This window comes from Poecilia latipinna, unplaced genomic scaffold (genome assembly GCF_001443285.1).
Source record: "Poecilia latipinna isolate Pla-1442-1.1 unplaced genomic scaffold, P_latipinna-1.0 Scaffold1107, whole genome shotgun sequence".
In the NCBI taxonomy this organism is placed as follows: Eukaryota; Metazoa; Chordata; class Actinopteri; order Cyprinodontiformes; family Poeciliidae; genus Poecilia; species Poecilia latipinna.
In genome coordinates this window covers 141,701-156,110 of record NW_015113723.1, presented here as the reverse complement: position 1 = coordinate 156,110, position 14,410 = coordinate 141,701, and the positions used below count along the sequence as shown (strand labels likewise).

The following is a 14,410-nucleotide window of genomic DNA, read 5'->3' as shown; positions in this document are numbered from 1 at the left end:
TCAATATTTGGGTTTTTGGTAAATTGGAAAAGATGGAAATGAAATTTTAATCCAGTGATATTCCGAACATTTATTCCCAGCCATGAATATTTTTATTTTTCCTTTGTTTAGAGTGGAGCTTATAGTGATTTGTTGAATGTGACATCAAACACGTTTCAATAAAAATCTTTTTGTCCTCCTTCTCGCCAGCCACTTGGTCCAGCTCCTCTGGGTAACCCCAAGCCATTCCCAGGCCAGCAGAAAGACATAGTCCCTCTGTAGTACCTCCTCCCAAAGGGATGTGTCTGGAACACCTCACCAGATTCCCAAGCCCCTCAACTGGCTCCTTTCAGTATGGAAAAGCAGTGGCTCTACTCCGAGTCTGAGCTTCTCACCTTATCTCTAAGGGAGAGCTCAGACACCCTGGTGATGAAACTCATTTTGGCTGCTAGTATCTGAGATCTCTTTCTTTTGGTCGTGACTCAAAGCTCATGACCATAGTTGAGGCTAGGAAAGTAAATCAACGGGTAAATCAAGAGCTTTGTCTTTTAACTCAGCTCTCTTTTCACTTTCAGACACATCATTGCTCATCACTGCAGACACAGCACCAACCCGACTATTGATCTGTCGCTCCATTTTTCCCCATTTTGATGAATGACAAAGAAACAGAATGTTGCCTCGATAAGAAGTGTGGTCATACCACGCTCCACCCTCCACATTCCCTCCTATTTTCTCCCTCTCATGTCTAGCATCTATTTTTTTCTGCTGCTTGGTTTTCTCATGTTAGATTCGGCACGTTGGCTTCCACGTGAAATCCTCCGTTGGCTGGGCCGCCTGCCTGTGTCCTGTGTCTGCATGGCCTCAGTGCCTGTCTCATCTTCGTCTTTCTTTCTGTCTTTGCAACTCTTTGTCTCCTCCACAGAACCATCATCGGTCTTCAGCTCACTTGAACGGAGACAGCGATATGTGAGAAGCTCTAAGGCTATTCCTGCTCTTCATTCATTTAGCTTCGACTGATGAGGCAGGGTTTGGCTCTAATCTGCTAGTGAGAGGAGCCACAGGCAATTAGAGATTTCCTTGAGGAAAGCCAACAGCTGACCGCTGATGTTGTGTTCTTCAATTATGTAGCAAGAGACGGCTGTCTGCTCTGCTGCATTATTGAGAACTTTCTACAAAGTCATGTATGAATAGCAAAAGCCTAAATGTTTACAGCTATTTTTAGGTTCTGGTTGGAAGATCAAGCCTGACATGTTGTCATCTCCTTATCGTCTCTCATGGTAAAAAGCTGCAGGGTGGAAGCTCTGCGAACTACGACCTAGCATGAAATGCAAATAAAGCACTCTTTTTTTTTTTTTGGAGGCAAAAGTCCTTAAACCGATTCCTTGTGACAGTGTGATTACATGTAATGAAACAAGGTCCGAGCTTCTCACAAGGCCAGGTTGCCCTGGCAACAAGTTACGTCGTAGCAGGAGGGTGTAGGGAGCCACCTCAGAGCTACAGGGAGGAGGATGTCTGAGACTGCAGACAAAGGAAGATATTTAAGCAAGAACAAAAACTGGAAGCCAGAGTTATTAAAATCATGTTGCCATGTGCAGGAGGAACATTTGTTACATATTTGATGAGCAGTAGAGCATCAGCGTCTAAAACATCTGAGCCCTGTGTCTCTGACTGCAAAGAAGCAGAAGCGTTCTGGATGCACCGAAACACACACAAACACAGACCTCCTCCACAGGTTGAGGCTGACCTATGAAAAATAACCAGTCTGGGTGTGTCCGACTCAGCCTCCTCACTGGCTAGAAGGACATAAAGGACTTGAGCATAAGTGTCAACCTGACACCTTCAAACTGCTGTCTGAAGATGAGCCTTTACAGCAAATCCATTCAAAACTGCTTTTTTAAAACAAAAATTATTATTTATTCATTTTTTGCCCAAATTAGAGCCGAAATAGAATTTCCGTCATTTTGTTTGCTCCACAGATAGAAGAAATCCTCCCATCTTTGTGGAGGCATCAGGCTGAAGGATGATGCGGGTGATGCCGCCATCTGCTGCACGGCAGCAGGAACTGCAGCATTATGTAAAGGACAGGTGAAGAGCGGTGCAGTCGTCAAGCCATCCTGGAAATGCTATCCTGTTTTTAATGACACCTAACATAAGAAAGTCTGGATTACTTTCCACCTCCTCATCCTAATCTACAGTAAAACTCTCTGCAGGTGGATCTTTTCAGGTGTGGGCAGCCTGCAGTCATGTTCCACAGCAGCAGGAGGCGCTGCTGCCTCTGTGGAACATTTCAAAACTGTCAACATCCTCTGAAACCGGATAAGCAAATTAAGAAAATGAGTGACCCCAAGCACCTACGTTTACAACATTCTACAAACAAAATGTAGCAAATGAACATTGTTTGATAACTAAAGGCACAATTCTTGTCATTACGGATTGTTCCAAAATAAACTTTGAAAGTGCAGCAATCTGAATTCCATTTTCCTGTTGGTAGTTAAAGTATCTACAAGTCTACTGACAAAACCTAGAAGTCTGAGAGAGAGCTGGAGGACTTTCCCTGATCTATATAAAATTTCCCTAACTGGAGCATTAGATTGAAGCAGTTGTAATTATGTTCAAACTTGACATTAACATCCTGAGGCCTTATTTAGTTTTATCTTTGACAAGTTTCTCTATATCCCATAATTCCATTTAATGCATTTTTTAATGTAACTTAATTATTAATATTGTAATATTAATATTGTAAATGGCCTCAAAACAACAATATTCTCATTTATCAATTACTGGGAGAATTCAGTGTCGAGTAAACTTTATCATGACAGATCTATATTCAAGACATATTACTGTAAAACACGGCCCTTGCTGCCCACATGAGCCTTTACAATGTCATGATTGTCATGAGACAACAAGAGTCAGAGGCTTATTCAAATTCGTTTAAAGACTGACTGCTACTGGAGTTCCTACCTGCCCACAACATCACCATCCACAACAACTCTCTGAAGACACTTGGATGACAGGAGTTAATTCCCCTTTGGGATAAATATAGAATTTTGAAATCTGGATCAGTAAAAGCAAAGAAAGAAAGAAAAAATCCCACCAGAGAAATGATATTACATACACAAAGGAATACATAAAGCCTGTGGGTTTATTATGGCAATTTTCACCACCAGATAGAATCAACATTATGGATTCAGTCCAGCTAAGTCAAACATATGCACCACTAAACAACATACACGTCTGGTTCCTTGAGACGGTTCCAGTGAAAACCATCTCAGTGAAACTCAGCATCTGAATGGGAGTGCAGGGCTTACCTTGTTGCATTAGTGAGATAACGTCCACTCAGACACACACATCCCAATAGACACAATTACACAACAGAGTTTCTTTGTGGGTACGGTCTGGTAAGCACATACGCAGTGACGTATGACGTTTTTACACTACAGTACGGTTTATATACAGTAGCCTAGCTGCTAGCTGACGAGGCGGGACTCCGTGTCTGTTTGTGGCGCTCAGTCCCGCGGCCAATTCACAGCTCGCGCTCATTGTGTTGATAACCGCGAACAGACTTTCCTCTGGTTGGAGAGGCAGACGGCCAGCGCTCTCCCTGCAGGGAAAACACATTGTTTGCAGCGGGCATATGCCGGAGTTGGGATGAAGAAACAGCTAACACAGAACAGGTCCACACGTCCCACAGTAGTAAACATGGACCGCCAATTAAATCTGAGGAAATATCAGTAGCCCAAAGTCATTAGATAACAGTACTTTACAGCGAAGTTGCCACTAGGCACAAACTTTTATACATTTGGAAAATTCAGCAGCCTTCGTCAGAATTCTGAAGAAATTTGAAATAACTATTATATTAGCAGTGCTATAAAAGAGTTTGGGACATCAGTGGCAGTAGAACACCATTCTCTAGAGGAATGTCTCAAGATGTGGAACCATGGTGGATTTTCCACCCCAAAGCACTCACACCTCATTGCATGGTCAGCTTGTTTCTGACTTGAAACAGTCTAACAGGTAGAAACTGTACAATTGCAGCCCAGCTTCAGGTCTGAATACATACAGCAGATTATCCCTATTTAGGGTGCATTCACACCAGAAATGTTCAGTCCTCTTTAATCCAACTCCAGTTCGGTTGGGGATGTGTGAATGTGTAACCAAACTAAAAAGTGAACTCTGGTCTGCCTACAAAACCCTTGGTCTGGGTTCGGTTGAAGCGAATTCTGGTGCAAGCACCAAGCGGATCAGAGACCGGAAGTGGACTACAGCGCAGGGAATTTTGGGTAAATACAACTAAAAGAAACGCATGAGTGTAGCTCTAACAGGAGAAACGGTTTGTGGTCTTTTACAAAGACAGAAGAGAAATTCCACAACTGGTAGAATCTGATGCCATTCCATTTACGTTTACATTTCCTGAAGAAGGAAGCTGCACTCAGAGGGTTTTGTGTCATTTCCTTCAGTTGCTCTTCGTGCAGCGCCCCCGCAGGCGAGGAAAGGAACAAGTGTTTCAAAGTATTTGGTTGGCTTTACACAGTGCTGTGTGAAAGAGAAGTACAACAGCTACAAATGAAACAAATGTTGCAGTCGAACTGAGTCTACAGGACTATTAGGTGTGAAAATACCCTAAACGTTACAGCATATCTGTGTGAAACAACCAAAACAGTTCCTTATTTCATTCTGGTTAGTTACCAACAGGTTGTACTCAAATGGGTGAAAAAGGTTCAAATCTGTCAAACTCCAAATCCTGTGAAAACTGGAAAAACACACAGCATGACAAAAACCAAAATCAGTAAATCAGGAGAAATTACAGCAACGAGTTCCTTAGTTTTAAATAAATCATACAAAAATAGTCCTGTACAGTGTGCAATCTTTTACTGTCCCTTTGATTCTCCAGGTTGTGTTCTCAGCGGTTTGTACGAGTCACCTTTGAACAGATAAACACCAGCCGAGTGTCATCTGAACCTTTTCAGATAGTGCGAAGTGTTAACCAGCACAAAGCTCCAGGTGTCGGTCCTCTCGGGAGTCCCTCTGTCTCCATCCCCCCCTGTGGTTCTGCTGCTGCGCAACACAGGCAAACTCTCCGCGGATCGTCGCTCGTTCTTCCACAGGTCGCTCCATGCTTCACTCCGCTCAGCTGACCTCTGCATCGTCCTCAGGGAAGTTAATGAACAAGCGTCTACGATCCGTTTTTCTCCTCCGAGCCCTCCGGTGGCGCGGGGGTCTCCTCTGCCGTGGGTGACTGAGCTCCTCCCGGGCCATCTGCGAACACAGTGAAAACTGGACTTTACCACCAAAAACACAGATACCTTACCAAAGTTTATGGTAGCTAGGCAGCTGGTAGCTCTCAGGAAATCAATTTAACAGACATAATTCTCTGACTTTATTGAACTGATCAGGGTCACTAGGAACTTCTAATTAGAGAGTTTCTGTTTTCCTGGGGTATAAATATGACACGAACCATTTCCCACTATGTTTAGTCACTCGCCCCTGTCCTGGAGAAGCGTCCAGGTTTATTTTGTCACCACACACAGAGAGCAGGGAGACTCAAAGGTCTAAAGAGGCTTTTTAAGAGTACATGACATCATAGGCGTTTTTATGTGGTCGTCTATTTTAATATATCAGTTGTATCACCAATAAGAAGGTATAGGTATACAAAGGTATACAGGACCTGTGCCAGTCATTAGGGTCTGCTAAGCTCAAATGCTTTGTGGTGCTGTTCCTAATAAACAATAGTTCAATGTGTTTCTCTTAATTTTGGGAAATTAAGGCTCACAAAGACAACAGATTTTAAGAGGGATGAAAATGAGGAGATAAAGTACAATGAGTGACACTCAGTGTTAGGGAGTGTGACTCTGAACTCTTTAAAGTGCTGTTATAATCAGACTAGTTTCCCCCAAAAGACAAGAAAAATATCTGACTTTGTGGAGGGAACTGACTCATATAATCATAGGTTTTGTTTTCCTGATTAGGATTCATTAGGAGGAGATTATTAAAACCAAACATTTTCAAAATCTGCAGAACATTTTAGAGTTTAATTGAAGAAAATAAACCAGGAAAGCAAAAGAAAGTTTTTAAACCTTCGAGAGAGAGTTCAGCCAGTTTCAGAGGCAGGTCGCCTGGGTTCACTCCTGCTGGAGATCCGAGGATGTCCGGAAGAGCATTTCTCCTCCCAGAGCGTCCTGAGGAGGCAAAGTCCAGTACAGGCTCCACCTCCGTCATCACAGGCTCACTGTATGAGAAAAAGAAACACACACTGCAATGTTACACCACAGCGCAGATTCTCATTTGAAAAGCAAGCAGCACTGATATGTTACAAAGTAAAAGTTAAATTACTAATAAATTACACTTTCTAAATGTAAAGACCAAGAACAGCCTTCAGATGAAACAATTATGAACTGTCTGCACATAAGAAATAATTAAAGTTTTTATTATCGTTTTGTATTTCTGTTGCTCTTATTCTGTACTTTCCACCTTCTGTAGAAACAAAAGGTGTAGACTAATAAAGTATGTTACAAACTGTGGCTACTACAGTGGCAGTTATGTAATATTAAATTAATTGCCTAATACAAAGGTGAAATGTGTTTAGTCTTCTCTTGCATCTTAACAGAACAGACAGAAACCAAACTGTTTATAAATTTATGTCTAGGTAGAAGAACGTGTATTTCACATATCAAAACATCCACAATTTTCTCGGTTTTAAATTAAGATATATTTTATAGAAATGGGATAAAAAATTAACAGTGTTACAACCATTTTTGCAACAGAATGCATAGTAATAGCACCTGCAAGTGCACCTCACTACAGCATCTGATAGGCATTGCCCAGCCCCATAATATGTATCGATGTAAATTAAACAACAGTATCCACACGTCTGGCAGATTTATGTTTCAAAAAATCTTTTCACTGAAACATAAAGTTTACTGAAACGAGTTTTTCTGACTCATTCGTATTATTTTGAAGTAGGCAGCCGCCAGACACAGTTCCAATGTGAATGTGGTGAATTTGTGGAGGGAGTTAGAGATCAGGGTGATGGCAAGCTGGTGTTCCAGTCTCAAAGATAAATCCTCATATAATGGAAACACACATAAGGTGGTTCTGTCAATATAATATCAAAAAAGAATTTCCAGTTGATTGTTGAGAATGTTATAAATAATTTTGGACAAAACATTTTGAATAAAATGTAAATAAATTCAGATAGAAAAAAAGAACTTGTGTTGCATATTTTATCATATTTTGATACACATCTATCAAAGACAAATGTCTTGTGTCAACAAAAATCCAAAATCTGTCAGAGGTCGACTTTTTTGGGGGCAAAATGAATGTACAGCTGAAAATAGACACCAACATCGGTAGCCTACAAGGTACTTGTTAAGCTTAAGGTTCTGTATTGATATTAGCTAGCTAGTCATCTTTTAGCTAACATTACCTGCATCCAACAGCTTCACTCAACTCAGTCGGTTAGTTTGGAGGGAAAAACTGTGAAAAGTTCTTTGCGTTTTGCTGGTTTGCTGCCGTGATTCTAACACAAACCTACGTAGCTCCGCACAGCAGCAGCAGGTCTCCTTCACAGGTGGAAACCCAGCGTGAGTAGCGCTCATGTTGCGTTTAAAGGCGGCTCGGAAAAACAGGTTACACCATGTTCACAACGTCTTAAACAGTTTTAACTGCTGATAAAAGTGACAGAGGACACAAATATGGTTAGTGTGGAAGCCTCTACTGTATCAAATTGACATAGGAATAGCAGAGAGTTGCCCATTCTAAGGTAAAAACCCAGCGCATACAGTGTTCATGTTTTGTTTATGTTTTTTAATCCAGACGGCTTCCCGCGCCCCCCTGCAATGACACGGCGCCCCCCCCAGGGGGCGCGCCCCACAGTTTGGAAACCTCTGGCTCAACCAATGAGTATCAGCAGCCAGAACAGTACTTCTCTATTAACAGCATAAGAGCCAACTGTGTTTAATAATTATAACATTCACTTCAGCCTGAGCTATAAGAGGCTGACAGGGAGGGAAATATTAAATAAGTCTGTCCATCATGTTCCTATAGCTATGCAATGTAAAAACAAAAAAACCTAAGGATTAATATGACTGTAAAAAGTTTATTTAAAGTACATTTTACATGATCTAGCTAGCAGAGCTCATTTCTTTCATGTCAGAGACTCTGACATGGCCCATATTCATGAGATTCAAACAGACGTATTCATGTAGAAATTTGCCCGAAAATAAATAAATCCTAGTCTGTTAGAGGTTTTAGGAATCTAGTGAAAAAGGGTTTCTCATTGAAGAGGCGGAGGATGTGTCTGTCTGGTCTCTTGGCAACCAGCAGTTGAGGAGTCGGCTCTGGGCTGCTCTGGTGACAGGCAGAATTACATCCCCTGTCTCAAACATGCTCACACTGGAGCCCAGAGGAGCACACACAAACACAAGAATCTGCTGTTGCTATGGCAACAATACAGAAAAAAGGACCAATGGCAGGTAAATACATGACTCAAATCCGTTTTCTGCTATCACACTTTTCACTTCTCCCATCACTGTCTTTTGTTGCGTCGTTTGTGTTTAAATAACTACATCATTCTGTGGGAAAAACAAATTTTACTTTTAAAATAAATGAACACTATGTGAGTTTATGTATATTGACAGCCTTGAGCTCACACATTGTCACACAAGCAATCTTGAAGTCCATGAAAAACAAAAATGGTCACAGGCTGCTAGCCTAAAGCAGAGCCGAACGACTTCCTCCAGAATTTCTGTTTGCTTACGTTAAAAACTCACAAAGAACTTCCATTATAAATAAACTAATGTAAAACAATATTTAGGTGGTGAAATGTATAATAACCTGGCTGTGTTAAATTTTTGGGTGTTTGAGTTTTCTCTTACAGCCCAAAAACATGCAAACTTCCTTGTGAAAATTGTTTTTAAAGTTTTTCACAATTTGTCACGTTAACGCCACAACTGTGGCTGTCTTTGTCCAATGTTAATAGAAAACATGTCTTGTAAAATTTTGATAATTTCACTGGAGTCCAGAAGCGCATGGCATTCTGGGAGGTGTAGGCAGAGGAAAGCCTCAACCCCTTATGACCAGCTAAGTTAGTTAAATTAGTTGGTGGCCTCAACTAATTCACTCGCTCTTTGGTTAGCTAGCATGTATAACGTAGCGCAACAGCTTGTTGTGTAACTTGCTCAGCAGGAGTTTCATGTTCCATAACCAGTCACATCTCTGTGCAGAGCTGACAGGTGTGCAGTTGCTGCCCTAGTGGAGAAGAAACAGTGCCAGGGTCCCAACTAGCTCAATAAACTGGCTAGCATCAATTAGGATTGTGGGAAATGAAGGAATTTGTCACAAGAAATGAAGGCATTGGTATGTCCGCTGACTATTCAAAGCCAATAGAATACACACAGTATGCCCAAGTTTATTTGTAATCTTAACTTTTAGCTCCAAAATAAATGCACGTTTGTCTCTTTCCTCATTTACTGAAATGCTGACTTATAAATTAGCTCCATTTCAATGGAAACCCAGTTAATATGTGGGCCATGACAATCTCGGTTACTCAGCAACATGAGTTAACAGAAACATACAGAGGCCACGCCCCCTCCTTGATTACCACTCCATTCAGGTCTGGAATGAAGTGCTCTCCAGTCTCTGACTACTCATCTATTTTAGGTCCATCAGTAGTAGAGTGCTGTGGGTGTCCAGGGAATTAATGTTATTTCAAATTTCCCTATCAACTCAAGTGCTGAATCTGCTCTTTCTGCTGCATAAAAGGGTGTGAAATTGAGTTGGGTCCGTTTCTCCAGCTTTGGTGAGGCTGGCTCATCAAACTGATTACCTACTGGTGAAAAACACCAGTAGGTCTCTTAAAGGTGACTTTGGCTGGTATCAAGCATTATTAAGCATCAAGTCCATGCAAAAAAAAGCTGGTACAGTGGACCCCACGTATCAGTGATTTAGATTTTGCAGATTTTTCTGTAGAGCTCAACTCCAAATTATTTGCAGATATTTTATAGAAATATTCTTCAGAAAATGCAGATTGGGAATGGTATTTGACATTCTATTGGCTATTGTTTGTAAAACAGTCATTCCAGGAGCACCATTCATTTTCCTTGGTGTTGATTGGCTGTACTCCCTAAGATTGAAGGTAAGGACGACTGCACCCGTTAGCTTCTGACAGTTTCCACTGTCTTTATTAATGCATAAGAAGGCATATTTGGTGTTTGAATTACTAAGGCTGTTAAAAGTGATTTAGAAGGAGTCCAAAACATTTATGAACTATAGCTGTTCACTGGCAGCTCTCGTTCCTCCCCCTTGCAATACCTTGGGTCCGCTGTGCTGCCCAATATCTGCAATATGACGGACTTTCTTGGTACAGTTCAACTTTAAGATTGTAAAAATGCAGCTATGGCAGACGGGTCAATTGTTTATCCTGCTGTAAACTGTTGCCATAGAAACTGAACAACAGTACCATCTTAGCAGCCTCAGGCCTGTTATATTTAGCAGCATACGCCTTGGGAAAACCACTGCCGGTCTTGCTCTAATGAGAACATCTGGTAACTTTCATTAAGCTGGAGGATTAAGCATTAAACAGGCACTGACCTATCATGTGAACAGGTTTATTTTAGATTGTAATCCAACAACAGGTTAGAGGGGATTATCTTGTCAAATAAATTGACCCACATGCTACAAAGTCCTTCCTATCCCAGTGACACAACCAGACTGCAGGTATGTTACGCAACGATGTAGTGCACTGAAAGCTTCCTATTGCTGGAGTTTAAGTGTTTCTTACAAAAGATAAACTGTTTTAATGTGAACAGATATTCTGTAACATTTGCATTACTTAATTGTATAGAAATAGACAAAAGTAGCAATAGTCATGATTACAATCAAGATTTAGACCCAACCACCATCCCCGGGGGCTTCACTTTATTGGAAATGTGGTAATCTGGCAATGAAAGCCACAATACTGAGAGGCCTTCAGTTGTGTTAGTGGCCGCTACTCAAGATTCCTATAGTAACGGCCATTTTAAAATAGCCACTACAGTTTACATTTCAAAATTACATTGTAGAAACTTAATCTTCTACATCATTCAACCATTTTCATAATATGCTGGATAGATTAGTACCAGACTTTTACCTGGTTGGGTTTTATTACCTGTATGTTACATAAATCATAAAAAACCCCACAATGCTGAAGTTGGATAAGCTATGGTGGCAAAAGGCCTTTTCTCTTTAATGGCAGTTGGATAAACTTTTACATTTAAAAATCTACCAATGAAAATTTTGAACCAGATCATCAACTTTGTTCAAACTCCTTAATCTTTAACTTCATGCTTAGATAAAAATTTCCTTAGTTGATGATCAACCCTAACCCAAAGCAAAGACAAAAAAAAATCACCTGAATAGAACTTTACCCTGAAAAAGGGGGGGAAACTCTAAAACGGTTTATTTTTTCAAACTTTTTTATCCAGACTTTGAATATTATATAATCACCTTCCATACACATCCAGACTTTATAAGGACTGTGCAGGAACCCTGAATGTGACTCAGGTTTAGATGGAGAATTTTTATCCAAACAAAAGGTTTGAGGTTGAAGTGTGAGGTTGAAGGTTCCAGCAGTGTAACTGGGATTGAGGCCAACCACAATGATTAGTAAAACAGAGCAAGTCTTTTGCATACTCTCCCAAACCCATTCAATGTTAGAAGTACTGCTTCAAAAACCAGCGATACCGAATGAGCCTAATGCTCTCAACTTGCAGCAGACGCCTTGCTGTATCTCTCAAGACCCAGATCAGGCAAACTTTTCTCTGTTTACACTTTTACTGACAGAGAATCAAAGATTTCAACTTCACCCACAGGACACCGAAAAGAAAACAGCAACTTCAAAAAGAAAGATGCTTAGAGCTGTATATCTTCTGCATTCAGCACCCAACCCTAACATCTTGTCACGTTTGCTGTCTGGAGATCTGAGGAACACCAAACTTCATCCAGATTTCCAGCATGAGCACATCTCCCCTAACAAAGAGGACGGAACGGGACTGATAAAACAGAATACAATACAATAAAGATCTCTTACTTCACTGGTGTTGTCTTAGATGAAGGAAGGTTTAGGATATTTTTTGTCCTCTTATTCACAAATACTACATTAGTTAACCTGAAAAGGTGTAAGAAGGAAATAAAAGGTCTAATCTTTATGCCTGTTGTTGGGGTGCAGTCTAAGAATTTGTCTGCACTCCCAGTCGGATGAATATCAGTAACTGTGAGGCCAGTTCAATCAAAATCACATACAATTGTACATAGAATGAAACAATTATAAGCTGTGTGAACATTTTTCTATTAATCTATTGAGTCTGCATTTTCCATAAGAAAATGACTGTTTGTGTGAAAAGCTGACCACTAACAATTTTTTTTCCATCAATCTAGCATTTTATATTAATTTTTTTCTGCAAACAGCCACAAAAAGACTCAAAACGCATTAAAGTACAAAATGGTCTATGTTTAGACCCAATTTCAGACGTTAATATTTTTAATTATGAAAACAACTCTATCATGTCCTTAAAATTGTTGAAAAATACAATTGCACCCGCTGAATTATTTTCAAGTAATATACATTTCAATATATAATATCAGGGCTGTGAGACTCTTGCATGACCGGTGTCAGAAGTTGGTCCACATTGTAAGTCGGGCTTGTTTAAAGTGAGAGTTAGACTCCACTCCAATGTTGCCCTTAGTCACCGATTGTGTCCATAACCTTTATGGACATAAATTCTAGGCACAGCCAAAGTGTTGAGGGGATCCATTTTGGTGGCCTCAGGATTGTGTCTCTACTCTTTGCTGATAATGTGGTTCTGTTGGCTTCATCAGATTGTGATCTACAACTTTCACTGGAGCGGTTAGCTCAGTGTGAACTGATGAGGATCAGTGTCTCCAAATCCAAGGACATCGTCTTGAGCTGGAAAAGGGTACAGCACCTTCTCCAGGTCAGGGAAGACGATCTACCTCAAGTGCAGGAATTTAAGTATCTCGAGTTCTTGTTCATGAATGAAGGCAACATGGAGCGGTAGATCAATAGGTAGATTGGAGCAGTATCTGCAGTGAAGCAAGAGCTGTACTGTTCTGTCGCGGTGGACAGAGAGTAGAGTCAAAAGGCGAAGCTCTTGATTTAACAGTAGATTTACGTTTCTACCCTCAGCTGTGGTCATTAGCTTTGAGTAATCCATGAAGAACAAGATCATGGATGAGTTTACTCTAGAGCCCTACATATTATATAATACTGATGACATGTTATTATATCACACTCCAAGTTACTGCTCTCAATGATGAGACTGTATATGTGTCTAATCCCAAGTTACTGTGGTCAGTATTTGATTGGGGCATTACTAGTTATCACTGGTTGATAAAAAAAAACTGATTTGTATCTGGGTTGATCAATCATCTGTGATCAGTACCAAAACCAAAAGCAGAAGCTAACACATGTGGGTGCTTCTTAACGGGCTTTGGTGGATTTAACTAGCTGTGAATCAGATGCATGCAGCAGGACCCTGGAAAATGTCATCTCCATTATACAATCAGTCATCATGTCAGAATAAATTACATGTTTTCTTCAGTTTCATCTCCTCGAGTGATTGCAGAAGAAACAGTGCTGTGTTTAAGAATAAACCAAGACAAAGGGCTGCAAAATCCATGTTCCAAATCAGTTAGCATAGCAGTAATTTGTTTTTTTACAGCCACTAAATTAATTATGACAATATTTGAATTTATTCAGGATTTTGAAAATATTACCATTGTACATGAGTTTAACAGACTCATAAGTTATGCTAATGAGCATCCTATATTACAATAGTTATTCACATCCAGCTTTCTTAGGGCTAAAAACCCCCATCATCTAACATGTTGTATTGTTATCATCTTCAGCTTACAGTCTGACTCTTTTGAACGGCTCTTTACCCTGAACAATAGGACTGGACTCTCAGTTAGTGAGTTGTTTGTTTTTATGACTTTGCTTGCTTATGATGCTCTGCACACACGTCAACAGCTATTGTTACTTTGATTCAATTAAACATTAAATCTATATAATCAGCGAATAAATACATTACAAAAAAGGGTTTATATTTTATGACAGTCAAACCAGCTCCTCTGGGGTTTTCCTCTTTTATGCACAATTTCCTCTTGAGCTTTTGTACTCATTTTTTCCTTTCATGCCACCAAGATCGTTTTTATTTTTAAGCATTTATAATAATGTGCCCATCCCCTTTTTTTACTTCTGATACCAATACCTGGAGATTAGTATTGTCCAATACCGATCCAATACAGAAAAGCAGCTGAAATGATTTTAAAAAGATCTTTTTTTAAAACAGACATAAATGTACTGAATCACAAATTTACCGGATAATTCTGCAGCAGCACATTTAAATACACCAGTAGCTTCACAAGCTTGGTTAAA

The 14,410-nt window shown here is 40.2% G+C and overlaps 1 protein-coding gene across 2 annotated transcripts in view; it reads right to left on the bottom strand.

Annotated features, from left to right (window-relative positions):
* Nucleotides 1-3,103: 3,103 nt before the first annotated feature.
* Nucleotides 3,104-14,410, bottom strand: part of pkib (protein kinase (cAMP-dependent, catalytic) inhibitor beta) — a 28,495-nt gene continuing 17,188 nt past the window's right edge. For both annotated transcript variants that reach the window (XM_015052389.1, XM_015052388.1), the window contains exons 2-3: nucleotides 6,054-6,205; nucleotides 3,104-5,235 (exon numbers count right to left, since the gene is read on the bottom strand). In XM_015052389.1, the coding sequence (XP_014907875.1) occupies nucleotides 5,153-5,235; nucleotides 6,054-6,195 (225 nt within the window). In that variant the 5' untranslated portion in view covers nucleotides 6,196-6,205 and the 3' untranslated portion in view covers nucleotides 3,104-5,152. The remainder of the gene's footprint in view (nucleotides 5,236-6,053; nucleotides 6,206-14,410) is intronic.